Source organism: Phodopus roborovskii, unplaced genomic scaffold (assembly GCF_943737965.1).
Source record: "Phodopus roborovskii unplaced genomic scaffold, PHOROB, whole genome shotgun sequence".
In the NCBI taxonomy this organism is placed as follows: Eukaryota; Metazoa; Chordata; class Mammalia; order Rodentia; family Cricetidae; genus Phodopus; species Phodopus roborovskii.
The window spans coordinates 1,657,472-1,670,578 of record NW_026125675.1 but is presented as its reverse complement, the minus strand read 5'-3'; the positions used below and the strand labels follow the sequence as shown (position 1 = coordinate 1,670,578).

Here is a 13,107-nt window from a genome sequence, read left to right as displayed (position 1 = left end):
AAATGCTCCACTCTGGGAGAGCAGCTGTAACCTCAGGCGTGGCCTGCCTTTGGGGTTCAGATTAAGAACAGCTGGGGCAATGGAAGGATGAAGAAAGGAGGATAATAGCAGGCAAGGCCTAGGCTTTATGTCTGCTCACTTGCTATGTGCTTTTATAGCTCTGGCTCTAAGGATGAGGAGGTCCTTCTTCTGAGGGCAAGGGCTGGAAGGAGGCATGGAAAGGCAGACCCTCGGAGGTGGCCTGAGGAGGTTGCTCGCTTCACCTCTGCTCTTCTCTTGAAGCCCATTCATGTCCCAGAGAAGTAGCACACAGAGTCATATTGCACAGTGTTTCTTTAATTGAAAGACAACTGATCTCAGAAGCAGCACTTCCTCCAGCTGGGTGCAACTGCTCACCAATCCCTACCACAGCAGGAACCCAAAGGTGAGGGAGAGGGACCTAGCCATCTTGGGGAGAGGACATGGGCCAATGCAAACTGGTTCTGGGGGCTCTGGTGGCCTGCTGAGCATCTCCAGGGGCTAGGAAGCTTCCTGCTCCTCATTTTGATAGCCGAGTATGCTGCCCTTCCTGGGCAATATAGACAGGGTTCTTGGCCTCCACCTTCAAGCCTCCTCCAGCGCTAGGGGTCAAGTGCTGGGCAGGGCAATCAGTGAGATAGTTGCTCCCAGATGTATTTGTGCAGGAACTGGCCAGAGACCTATGAAGCAGAAAGCAGCCTAGCACATGGTCAGTGTGTGTGTGTGTGTGTGTGTGTGTGTGTGTGAGAGAGAGAGAGAGAGAGAGTGAGAGAGAGAGAGAGAGAGAGAGAGAGAGAGAGAGAGAGAGAGAGAGAGAGAGAGAAAGGGGGAGGAAGAAAGGGAGGGAGAGGAGAGGAAGAGTCAGAAAGATACACCCAGACAGAGATAGAAATAGGCAGACAGAAAGACAGATAAAGGCATAGGTAGAGAGATACAGAGAGATATGAACTGGGTCCAGAGAGATGGCAGGGGACAGATCTAGCACCCTAGAAGGAAGCATAACAGGGTTGGAAAGAAGGACTGCTCCAGGAACTAGTAATGTCTGTGATGGACAGGTAATGAACTGGGGATCACCAGAGGCCAAAGGCAGCAGGTATGGCCCAAGAGAGCTACAAGACGGACATGGGCGAGGAAGAGAGGAATACATGCCTGGATGGCACAGTAGCTGTACCAGTGTGCTGTGTCCACACTTGCAAGCTCCTCCTGCCACTGATATCTGGGTGACAGAATGGACAAGGTTTATAGGGAGTCTTTGAGTGGATATGGTAGGTGAGTGTCAAATCTCAAAAGCTGAGGGGAATGGGTGAGAGGGCCAGGCCATGTGCATACGTGCACTGGGAGCCAGAGGGAGGCTGTGGTGGGGCAGTGAGCTAGTGTTGGGGAACAAAGGCGCAGGGAGGGGGCTTGGCTTCTTTGCTTCCCCTTCCCCTGTAGAACGTCTGGCTATGTTCCTCGGAGACTCTCACCAAGGCCATCATGGTGGCTACCACTGCCTTTACTTCTTATAATTTCCAAACTGGATGGCCAGGCGGTCAGTGACGCAGCGGAAGGTGGCTGGCTGTACTTCCCAGTAGGGCACAGGGTTGTTGAAGAGGCTGATGCCGTTATAGTAGGCCCTCTTGACTCCAAAGCCCATGGGGCAGAAGTCATTGATGCCCACCTTGGTGATGTTGTTGGAGTGCAGATAGACCACCTGGGGGAAGAGGGGCTCAGTGCCACATACCACCCTTCCCAGTCTGTCCCAGCAGGCTAGGTGTTGTAGGTTGTAGGAAAGATGGAGGGCAGATGTAAGAGGGGTCAGGACTGCCTCCACATTGGACTCCATCAGTCACTTCCTAGTATCACTTTATGGTCACTCATTAATGGCCAGTTGGTGATTTTTTCCACAACTGAGGAAAGTGACTGGAGTGGGTGTTGGCTGTGATTAGGGTACTGGTATATGACTGACACCATGTGAGGACCAGAGGCTCAGGTGAGGTGTATAGTGAGTGGTGAGTCAGGATGGGTGGGGTGGAGCCTTGTATGGTAGAATGAGGCCGCTGTAGGAAGCAAACATTGATCCTGACAGGCTATCTATATAGGAAAGATGGTGCCTTAGGTTAGGAGCTCACTGGTGGTAATAAGGGCGCAGGCCACTAGAGGGTGCTCACAGCCTGGCATGGACCGTGCTGCCTCATTATAAATGGAACTGAGATAAAAGTGAGGTACAGAACAGGATAAGGAAAGACCTAGTTTACTTATGGAGCTGGAAGCTAAGTCAGGAAGAGAGACTTCCCATCCGAAGAAATCCCACAGATGGGAGTTAGCATTGCCTTAGTACAAACAGACAGTGGGCACTGTTCCAGTAAGGTATGGATGATGACATGGGGCCCAGAGAGTAATCTAGGTGTTGTTATGCTCTCTACCCTGGGCTGCTGTAAAAAAAAAAAGGGGGGGGGGCGAGGGGATCAGGGGAACCAGGAACTTCAGAGGCTGGTGTCGTGTATCCACCCAGTGTTGGAGAGTCAGTTCTTACCTGGAGGAGCTTGAGATCTGGGAGACCAGCGGGCACCCGGGATAACTTGTTGTTGTCCAAGTGGAGTTCCCGAAGGGTAGGTAGAAAACTCAGGCTCCCATTCTCAATCATCCGGATTTGGTTGTGGCCTAAGCCCAGCCTGAACATAAGTAAATTAGAAGTCTTCAGAGGCTAGATCGGTGGAAGATATGGGTGCCACCCTATGTCCTGCCCCATTTGCTGATGGAACCCTGCAGCATCTAAGAACTAACCCAGCCTCACCTGTACAGCTTGGAGTAGCGAAGTAGGTCTTCCAACTCAATCGCCTGGATTTTGTTGTGGTCCAGGTGAAGTTCATTCAGGGTCTCAGGAAGATCTACTCAGAAGAGAGTATGCTGGGTAAGTACAGGGTCTGGGGCAGGTAGAGACCCACTCTCTGCTCCAGGAGGAGGTCCCTGATAAAGTACACTGGGCAAACCCCTTTCAATGCTCCAGGAGGTTCAATATTGACACTTTCCTACCTTTGGGGATGCCAGTGAGCTTGGCTTCTGAGATGCGCAGGTAGTTGAGCTTCAGGCCATCAAAGGCTCCTGGTTCAAAGCCACTGTTCTCCAGGGGATTGCCACCCATCTCTAGAAGAGAAGCCCTGTTAGCCTGGAGCCAATCAGTGGCACCCCACACACCATTGGAGCCTGTTCTTTTCTGGACTGGGGATCTGCCGATTGCTGGCTCTTCCCACCTCTTGTAGAAAGCAATTTAAGAATGAGTGTGGAGATTCAGAGATAAGGTCAGGGCTTCCAACTTCTGCTGCTATGCTGCTGCACTGCCCTTCTCCATTCTCGCTACCAGCCCACTCTTCCTGTGTCCTATACCCTCTCTTTATCCACCATGATTACTCAAATTGGGGTTTGTCGAGAAACACTGGTCTTCTTTTAGACTATTTTTGAGACTCTTGAATTGAGCCTTCAAAGCCACCCCAGCCTCCTTCATCGTGTCTTGAAACAAGCTTCTGAAACATTCTGAGGCATACAGGGCTTTTCTATGATTTCACAGCACAGTCCAGTACCCAGCTGCCTTGGCTGGAAGATATGTCTTCTATCTGGCTCTTTTATACCTGATGCCAAGGTATAGACTACTCTCACCAATGCAATTCATGTTCCGGAGCCCGCTGAATACGCCCTTGGGCACTTTGCGGATGCGGTTGTCATGGATTCGTAGCTCTACCAGGGAGCTGGGCAGGTTGGGAGGAATCTCCACCAGGTGGTTCTTGGAGATGTAGAGTTTCTGCAGCTTCCGCAGAGGGCTAAAGGCCTTCTCGTGGATCTTGGAGATCTTATTGTTTACCAGGACCAGGGCCTGAGGCAGGGCAGGGACCAAGGTGAGCATCCCAGCCCCTGACTCCACCTCCCCTCTTCCTCTGCCTCCTGGACTTACTACTGATGGTACTCGAGAGACATCTGAACCTGTTCGGTCTCATGGAGGTTTGTGAGCAGAGTGCATGGCAAGGAGCTGAGATTAGCTCCAAGCTGCACTGGGAATGCCAATTACTGCCAACAAGTGTGCTAGTTCAGTTTCTCCAAGAGCTACAGTGGAATCTATGCTTTCTGTGTTGCTCAGAGGAGCCAATAAAATGCAAAGGTTTCAGTCAAAAAGGGAACAGACCTGAGGGATTTTGTCTGGTACCCTATACACAATTCACTCCAGCCAGCTCCAGACTTTTTTCAGCTCTACTGGTCCCAGTCCCTCTTCCCAGCCCCATTTGTGAATAACCCTCCTCCCAGCCAGAGGAACATCAAGCTCCTTCCAGCTCCTCATAAAGGGCAGGTGCCAGGAGGAGGCTTACATAGAGGTGCTGGAGGCCTTTGAAGTCATCCTTGTGGAGCTCAGAGATATCATTGTTCTGCAGGTCTAGCAGTGTGGTGTCAGGTGAGATCTCCTTGGGCACAGTCTTCAGACCTGGGAAGCAGCACCATCACCAGCATAAGCACTCATCCAGTCTGTTGCCACAGACTGGGCCTGGCACACACATGCATATGGATACACACAGAGACACTAGTACATATGAAGGGACTCTGAGAGCTTGCACATCCTATTTGCGTTTCACATGCCAGACACTGGATACCCTCAAACATTCATACCCTCAGCCAGTGGTGACTCATAACATTCCCACCCCTACCATTCTACACCCATGTCACGGGATAGCCCATGCATCCCCTTTAGTAGGGGCTCCCAGGCAGGGCCTATGCTTCTTTAGACACTCTCACTTTCAAATTCCTAGTAACTCACCCAAGTCAGAGCACTGAACAACACGCAGGTGGCAGTGGCAGCCGAAGGGACACATGGCACTGAAGGTAGGTGTGAGAGAGTCCAGGTCCGGGACACCTGAGGTGGTGTCTGAGCCTGAAGCCTCCTCCTCATCATTCATCATAAGCAGCCCATCATCCAAGGTGAAGTCCCAGAAGCCCTTCTGTTCAAAGGGCAGGGCCTGGCTCAGGGCCAGCAGCAAGGTGAGTAGCCACAGGGGATTCATGGGGAATGTTCCTGGGAGCAAAAAGTGAGGAGGGCCTCTGGTTTGGCATCGTATTTCCTTATCCCTCACAAGGGATGACTAGGAAGCAGCAGAGGGAGGAGGTATGGGGAAGAGGCACCAGTCAGGGTAGGAGTGCTGGCTGGCCAAGAGGGAAGCCTCTTTCCACTCCCCCCTTCCTGGAAGGAGTTAGTTTCACTGGGCAATGAAATATCTTCCCAATTAGCTCAAGGCAGCACCCACCACCATTGAGTCATCCAGAACCTGCCTCACTGCCTGAGGGTTGGAGGTCAGTGAAGCCAATTGGAGGCTGGGAGGAAGGCCAGCTATTGGACCCCCAGCCACCTGGCTAATCCCTCCTGAGAGTGAAGTTGGAAGATTTGGATGCTATTAGTTTAACTGGGTGATGAGTGAGTCATTCTCTTCACAGCCTGAGCCCCTCCACAGTGCTCATGTTGCTCTGAGAAGGTCCAGAGGCCAAGATGATGTGGGAGGAGAGAGGAGAGGAGAGAGAGGGAGCAGGGGGAGAGAGAGAGGGAGAGAGAGAGGAAGGGGGGAGAGGGGGACAGAGGGAGAGAGGGAGAGAGAGAGAGAGATTCTCCAATGCTCTCACGACACCAAGCGAGGGTCTTCAGAGTTAGGGGATCAGCACTTGGCATCTCCCTTCCTCTCATTTCCCAGGATTCAGGCAGCAGAGCTTAGGGCTCCCACATCTATCGCTGCTCTTTCTTTGTGCCAGTGCCTCATGGAGAGGATCCCAAGGAGAGGAGGCTGCTGCCAGAGTAACAGGGCAGGGTTAGGCTTGTCTAGAGGCCCCCAGGCTGAGGCAGTGGGGTAGGAGTGGAGACTGTGCTGCCTGAGCCTGCCCCTAGCACCCACATCTCCTGTTGCTTCTTCCTGCATTCAACCACCCAAGCAGAACCTAGTCTGCAGGACAAGGCCAGAGCCCTTGCCTCTCATACCACTCCTTGCCCAGCTTCATGGCAAAGACTCAGGGTATTTTGGTCTGTTCATGCCATCTTGTAAATGGGGAATCCATGTTGGCATTGCTAGCCTCCCAGACTTGAATTTCTGGGGTGGTCCTGGTTCATGTGTGAACAGGAAGCCTGGCCTCTTGAAGACTTGAAACAGCCCCAGCTCAATGTGTCTTGTATGGGGCACATTTAGGTGGGGAAGCTGGGATATTTGGGGCTCTAATCTCAACCGCTGGAGGCAAAAGTGGAAGGAGCCCAGTTGATGAATGGGTTGGGATCACTGCTGCTTTGAAATTCTCATCATCAGCCAGGGAGCTTGGACACCCATGTTTGGTTAGTCACAAGCAATGCTCATCTAGTGGATGTCAGCCCCAGAAAAAAATCTCACCCTGTGCTGTTGCTTGAAAAGTCCCAGGTGTGTGTGTGTGTGTGTGTGTGTGTGTGTGTGTGTGTGTGTGAGAGAGAGAGAGAGAGAGAGAGAGAGAGAGAGAGAGAGAGAGAGAGACATCCACACACAGGGACCCAACCCCAGTGGTTCTCATGGCCTGCCCTGGCTCCCATCTTATACCAGTGGACTGAAGGGTCTGCCTAGAGGTTAGTGATGAGCTGCTTCCTGGAGACAATAGAGCATCCTTTGTGATCTCCAAAGGTCATACAACAAAGTAGGATACACAGCCAAAGGCTTGGCTCAATTTCCTTTTTATATGCAGAAGTCACAGGAAGTCCTCAGCTGGGTGAGTGTCCAGCCTCACTCATTCCTTCAAAGTAGCGTCAAGATGCCCACCCAAGCCTGGCCCAGCGAGACACAAGAGATCCCCCAGAAGTTCTTGGCCCCAGAGTAGCTAGAAAGACCAGTTGTCTCTCAGCCTGCGGCCTACAGCACATGGACCAGAAGGCCTGGGAGGAGGAGCAAGAGCAGTCCACAGAAGGCAGAAGATGCAGAAGAGAGGCTAGAGAGCAAGATGAAATGACAGGGACACAGTGAGGCACAGTGAGGCCTTCGACCCCTCTGCACTGCCCACCCACCTGCCTGTCCCCTCTGCTAAAGCTACCTTGCAGGACAGTGAATCAAGGCTAGAATTTATGCCCACCTGAGCTACAGGACCCACAGTCCATCTGGACAAGCCAGGAATCATGAGAGATGGCATGGATAGGGGATGCAGTTGGACAGAGGACCATCTTTGTGTAGCCACTGCAGATCCTTTGGAACTAGAGTGGCCTGGTGATTTCCACAGGGCATCCTTTTCCTAGGCAGGAATCCTCCTAAGAAGCCTCGTGTGGCCCACAGACACTCAGGGCATGATGTCCCTCTGTAAGTATTGCATCCTGTTCAGATTACAAGCCACTTCACCCAGAGAAAGGAGCTACAGAATCCTAGGGGGATTATATGAGTAGATTTGAGGGGTCTAGGAGAAAGATACAGAGAGATCCCAGCCTGTTGTCAGTTCCAGTCTAGGCTCAACCTGGGGTAGGAGGCTTAAGGCCCATGCAGAGGGAGGATGGAGTTTAACTGCTTTTTCAGTGTTCAAGGCTTAAGGGGTGGGGACAAGGCAGGCTTCCCTCATTTTCACTCAGAAAACTGGCACCAGATTCAATACTCATATTCTGCAGGGAAGGGGGCATGCCAGACATAGAACTCAAAGAAGGATTCCATCAAATTAGGAGAGTGCGGATGGTAGTTCTTCTTCACGTCTACACCACCAGCAGTGCCACTTTACAGATGACAGAACTGAAGCCTACAAAGAGGAGCAGATTTTCCCAAGTCCTCTGTTTACTCAGCCTGAGGCAGGAATCTAAGAGCAGACCCTGTTAAGACCTATAGAAAGTTTCTCAGATCCCACTTCCCCCTGCTACTGGGGCTTCCAGGCCTCAGTTTCCTTTCATTGGCCTCTTCGGCTATCCTTCTGCTCCATCGTAGTGAGCTCTGAGCTTGCTGGGCACCAGCTCATCAGAGTAAAGGAAAGAAGTGGTCATCATGGTGGGCTGAGCTTGGCGACCACAGGTGTGAACAAGGGAAGGGAACGGACTTCTTGGAGCCTGTGCCACCACTCCAATAGGGCCCTCCTTGTCTGCTCCTCTGAAAGCCAGTGTAGTTCTCCATGCAGGATTGCTCCAGGCCACAGCCAAGCAAGACGTGCTGGCAGTCTCTGAGAACATGGAAGGGCTGTGCCAGGCATTCAGGCCAGGCCAAGGGCAGCAGGGACAAGGCTTGAGGTCTGGCAGGCTATGAGAACTTGCCTGCAGATGTGGGGCTGACAGCTGCCAAGGAGCAGACACCAAATGCAGCCTCAGCAGCCTCCTCCTGGGGCACTGGGCCCTGCTGAGCAATCCCACCTCAAGTGTGATAAATGGAAGATGCTGCCTTCTACAAAGTTCTGCTAGGCTCCTGAGATTGTACAGGTGAAGAGATGTGTGAGACAGAAGACACTTGGCACTGTTTTTCGTTCTTCTGATCATCAAAGGTTAGCTGACAACTGACCTGTTTCCTGTTGCTCTCTAAAGCCACCTACTTCCAGCCTAACATTCAAGTGTCAACCGGAGGGATGAGATGTGTGCTTTCCTGTATGCTACAAGGTAAGCAGAGTCCAAGCCAAGCTGGTCAGGGCTACATCTTACTACCTGTGGTCCTGCCATTGACAGAATAGTTATAAAGTCAGATAAAACTCTCCAACAGACTTGGGGATGGTCTGTACCTAAATACACGTGTCAGAAGTGCCTGGGATATACAGAGGTAGTGGGTGCACTGAAGGAGATTGCTTGTCCCTGCCTTACTGAGAAACTTCTGGAAAGGAGTCTGACAGCAGATGACACTGGTCAGTTGGACGTGGTAGGTTTCCTAGCACTTGACCCATGTATCTGCCCATCTCTTCCAAGTTATCAACAAAATCTGGGCTCCTACTCACCATGTGCTAGAATTTTCGAAGGAGAAGAGAATGTTGTCACTTCTCAATGGTAGAAAAGGAGACTCAAGTAGTTTCTTTACCTACCTAACCCCTGGTGGCCATATATTATTAACATTTGATAGGCATCTAGTAAGCTGAGCCTAAGAATATTTGTCCTAAACTTTTCCATAGTCTCAAAGTGAGATAAAAGTCAGGCTGAGATGTCACATTGTCTTTGTTTGTCTATCTGCTCATCCCACGCTCCACTCCTGGAGAGAGAAGCAAGGCTTCTAGATCCCAGAGAGCCCCCTTTATTCCCATGCCTTCGGGTTCCTGAACTCTCTCCCCAATACCAGGGCCTGTACTGCTTGCTGGGAGCTCTGGATGTGGTGGGAAAGGCCTCTTCATTTTCAGCCAGGCAGCCACTAAAGCCCACAGAAGGCCACACCTGGGGCCTTCTTGATTTAGAGCAATAAGGAACCAGGGAAGAAGGTAATCAGAGTGAAGAGACATACCTGGAGTCCCCGATATGTCCAAGGAGTCTTTGGCTGTGGGCTTTAAAAGTGGGATAAGGGACTTACTGTCCTGGAAGCGGACAGCAGTAAACCCTAGCCTTCCTCTGAGAACACCTGAATCTGTTGTTTTTTGGAAAGCTGAAGGATGGTCTGAGGTCTGAACGTGGGACAAGTGTGAGTCACACTCTCCCTTCCCTGTGCCCCACCTCCACCCTGTGAGATTTGCAGAAAGGACTCTGTGGGTGGTCAAGGTGTGATGCTATAGGCTTTCCCCAGCCCAGTGTGTCTGAGCACAAAGGAATAAGAGTCTCTTGGAGGTGAGGAATAATGCCAGCTGTTCCAGAATTCAGCAGACAGGGACAGAGCAGGAGTGCCCTGGTTACCTTGTCTTTGGAAGGGGACTGTACCTGCCCTGCAGTCTTTGGCCAAGCATCCAGGAACATTCATTCACATTGCCCCTACTTTGTGTGAGGTAGATCTTCTGCTGGGGTGCCTCCCTATTACCAATTGGCCTCCCTTACAACAGGCAAGGCATGCTGCTAGGACTATTGGGATGTGGAGCCCAGACTAGAAAATGGGTGGGGCATTTGAGAGCAGGACAAAGGAGGAACAGCAGAAGGAAGTCATGGTGGATGTGGAGGCACTCAGGGGGTATTGTGGGTGAACAAGGAAGCTGACGGCTTCTAGTAGTTGGAGTATTAGAAGCTCTTGATGTTACTGCCTCATGGGGGAGGCATGCTGAGAATCCTTTGGGACCAAGGACTAGTGGCTTGTGGGATAGACTTGTACTCTGTTTCTATAGGGAGAGAAGGTGAAAGACTATGGTGGGTGAGCCATAGAAAAAAGGGAGATTAGAATGGAGTCTAGTCCCCACTCCACCCCAACACAGCATGACAGGAATCAAGCATGACAGGAATCGAGTGATCTAGGGACGATCCCAGTGGAAATTGTCCACTGAGACTGGAGGGATACAGACATCGTCACGGGATGGCTACAGAATGTTGCTGAAGGAAGATCTTTTACCTCCACGGCATCCCTTTTCCTTCTATCCTACCATGTTGCCAATCTTCCAACAGCCTAGGGCTTGGGAGGGACTGGGGAAAGATTTGGGTCAGTGCTAGCAAGTTATCTGACATGATGGTCAGTGGCTGGCACACCCACCTGGGTCCCTAAAACTAGTTGGTTCAGATTTACTTTGCATGTAGTCGTAGGACCTTGACCCCTGCTCTGGGTAGAGCACAGAAGCAGTGGGAGACTAGAGTCCTTTGGAGAGGAAAGTGGACCAGAGAGGCCCAGGTGCCACACCCAGGTGGCCAGCTGACTGTAGCGCCCTCTCTACTCCCTGGCTTTGAGCTTCCTCCTGCTGCCTTGCCCTAGTGGCTTAAACTCAGACCCACATCTTCCTGTCAGTATAGCCATACTGCCTGCTTTCAAAGGTTCACCCCCTTTGGCCTTCAGCAGCCATACACAGTCATATTCCACACACAGTACCCCTGCCCATCCACAAGTTCTCCTAGAGGGTAGGTGGCAGAGACAACTGGTGGCATGTCCAGATGCCAGTTGCTGGGAATCTTGCTAGCATCTAGGGAGCATCTCCGGCTTGTCTCAACCTCAGCCATTACAAGGCAGAAAGATAGCGGGCCAGAAAGAGCATGGGCAGAAGCTCCTAAAGATGAAACTGGAGCCACCCAGGTGCTATGTCCTTGGCCCAATGCAGATTTCCTGTGCCTGTCCCACCTACAGCTAGCTCCTCCCTGGAGGGTTCTGTGCACATGGGAGCCTGATCCCACCCCTGGGGCAGTGACAGGGTACTCCAGTTCCCCAACCTTCCATTCCTGCTAGCCTTGAATGCCCAAATGACTGTCTCCCTCGATCCCTCTCCTAAATCCCTTGACAGGTCCCTCAGGGCCCCAAGCCATATTTGTCCCAGGGAACATGGCACAATTGCCCAATTTTCTACATCCATCCCATCCTCTTCCCATTTTGCATCTCAGCTCAAGAGGGTCCTGGGAACAGATAGGATTGAGGTAACCAGGTAGGGAACCCAGGACCCCTGTAGCAGGGGCTTTGTGGACCTACACCTTGCCCAGCAGAGAGTGGAGGCAGGCCATTCATCTGTCGTAAGTGTGGAATAGCAGAGCAAGGTGTCTGGAGTGTACCTGGGAGCACAAATCTCTCAGACTACTCCAAGGGGAGAGTGTGCCAATGCTGAGGTTTGCATTGTCCCTACCCTCCCTGACCTGGCCAGATGCCAAGCCCCCAAAAAAGGCTGAGCTGGGAGAGAGAGGCTAGCAGGAGTGGAGGGTGTGCCTGGGCCTTCCCATGAAGGGATAGGGCTGTGGGTAGAGCCAGCATGCCAGCCACCCAGCCCTGCCTCACTGATGTTCTAGGCAACAACCCAAGGGAAGCTTCTGGCACCCCCACCCCTCACCCCCGAGGCAGAGAAGCCATGCATGGGTGAGTTTACCAACTAAGCAAGGAAGGGTGGGAAGAAAGTTCAGGGAAGAGGGTGGCAGAAGCAGTAGAAATGGGATAGGGACCGCAGGGGCCACAGAGTGTCCACGAAAGGACACAGACCAGGAGCCTTGGGTGGGTACCCTGGAGGGTAGAGAGAACAGTGATGAAGCAGTAGAGATACAGAGTGAAGTAGCAGATGCAGCAGGGCCAGGGATGAAGACGGTCAGGATAGATTGTTTGTGGGAGAGTGTAGTCAGTTCAGGGCTTGAGCAGGCCCTACCTGGGGAGGGGGAAGCAGCCAGGTGCAGGCTGGTTAGTTGGTGGGCTAGGATGTCAGGCTGTCCTGTGTCTGTCCGTCAGGCAGGGCCAACCGGGAGCAGCTGCTCACTCCTGGGCAGTTCTTGGAGAGAGGGAGACAGAGGCGGTGGGAGGGAGGCTAAAGGCTGGGAGGGCGGGCCGACAGGGAGGGGAGGAACAGGGAGGGGGCGGAGAGGGAGACGAGGGAGGGGGCTGGTGGAGCAGAGAGGGAGAGAAGAAGGGAGGAAGGGCAGCTGGGAGGGAGGGGGCAGGCTTCCCAGCCCCCTGGCAGCTTCAAAGGAAGCAATTTTCTTGTAGACGGCTAGGCTATGTGGCACCCCTCCCCCCATGTCCACCACCCTGGCCCCTGTCTCAGGCACACTTTGAAAGGACACACACTCACTTACTTAGGGACAGACCCTTGGTGTCTCTGGACAGACAGCCTCACAGAGTCAAACTTTCCACTGCCCAAATGGGCAGAAGAAAGTGAGAGGACATGAGGGGACATAGCCTTATGGCTAGGATAGTGAATGGCCAGGGAATTCTGTCCAAATTCCACCCAGAACCTCTGCTTGGTTTCAAACAAGGGGGTGACTTGAGGATCAGAGAAGTAGAGGATTGTACGTTTCTGGAAGGGCTTTATCTAGGCTCATGGGGGCTCTGTAAGCTCTCTACCCCCTCCTTTAAAAAGAAGGATTTGCCCCCAGGTCCTGGAGACCTTTTTGGATTACCTCCCTGAAGTCTTTGAAACGTTGCCAAAGCTGATGTGGAGAAGAGGAACTAAGCCCCTCATTTTCTTGCTCAACCCCTACAGGGTGGCCAGAATACCATAACCATGGTCTCTGTTACGGGCATTTCCTCAGGTCACCTTCAGGGCATAACTGGGCCAGCCTGACAAACCTTAGCTGCTTCTTGAGGGCCCAACCTCAAGAAGGGCCTCTAC

At 52.3% G+C, this 13,107-nt stretch overlaps 1 protein-coding gene across 1 annotated transcript; it reads right to left on the bottom strand.

Moving 5' to 3' along the window:
• Positions 1 to 318: 318 nt before the first annotated feature.
• Positions 319 to 12,311, bottom strand: Bgn (biglycan). The gene is made up of 8 exons (XM_051178280.1): positions 12,148 to 12,311; positions 4,799 to 5,053; positions 4,356 to 4,468; positions 3,655 to 3,868; positions 3,034 to 3,144; positions 2,795 to 2,888; positions 2,534 to 2,672; positions 319 to 1,711 (listed from the first exon to the last, which is right to left on the bottom strand). The coding sequence occupies exons 2-8, from the start codon at positions 5,040 to 5,042 to the stop codon at positions 1,514 to 1,516; spliced, it is 1,113 nt and encodes a 370-aa protein (XP_051034237.1). The 5' UTR covers positions 5,043 to 5,053; positions 12,148 to 12,311; the 3' UTR covers positions 319 to 1,513.
• Between the last annotated feature and the right edge of the window lie 796 nt (positions 12,312 to 13,107).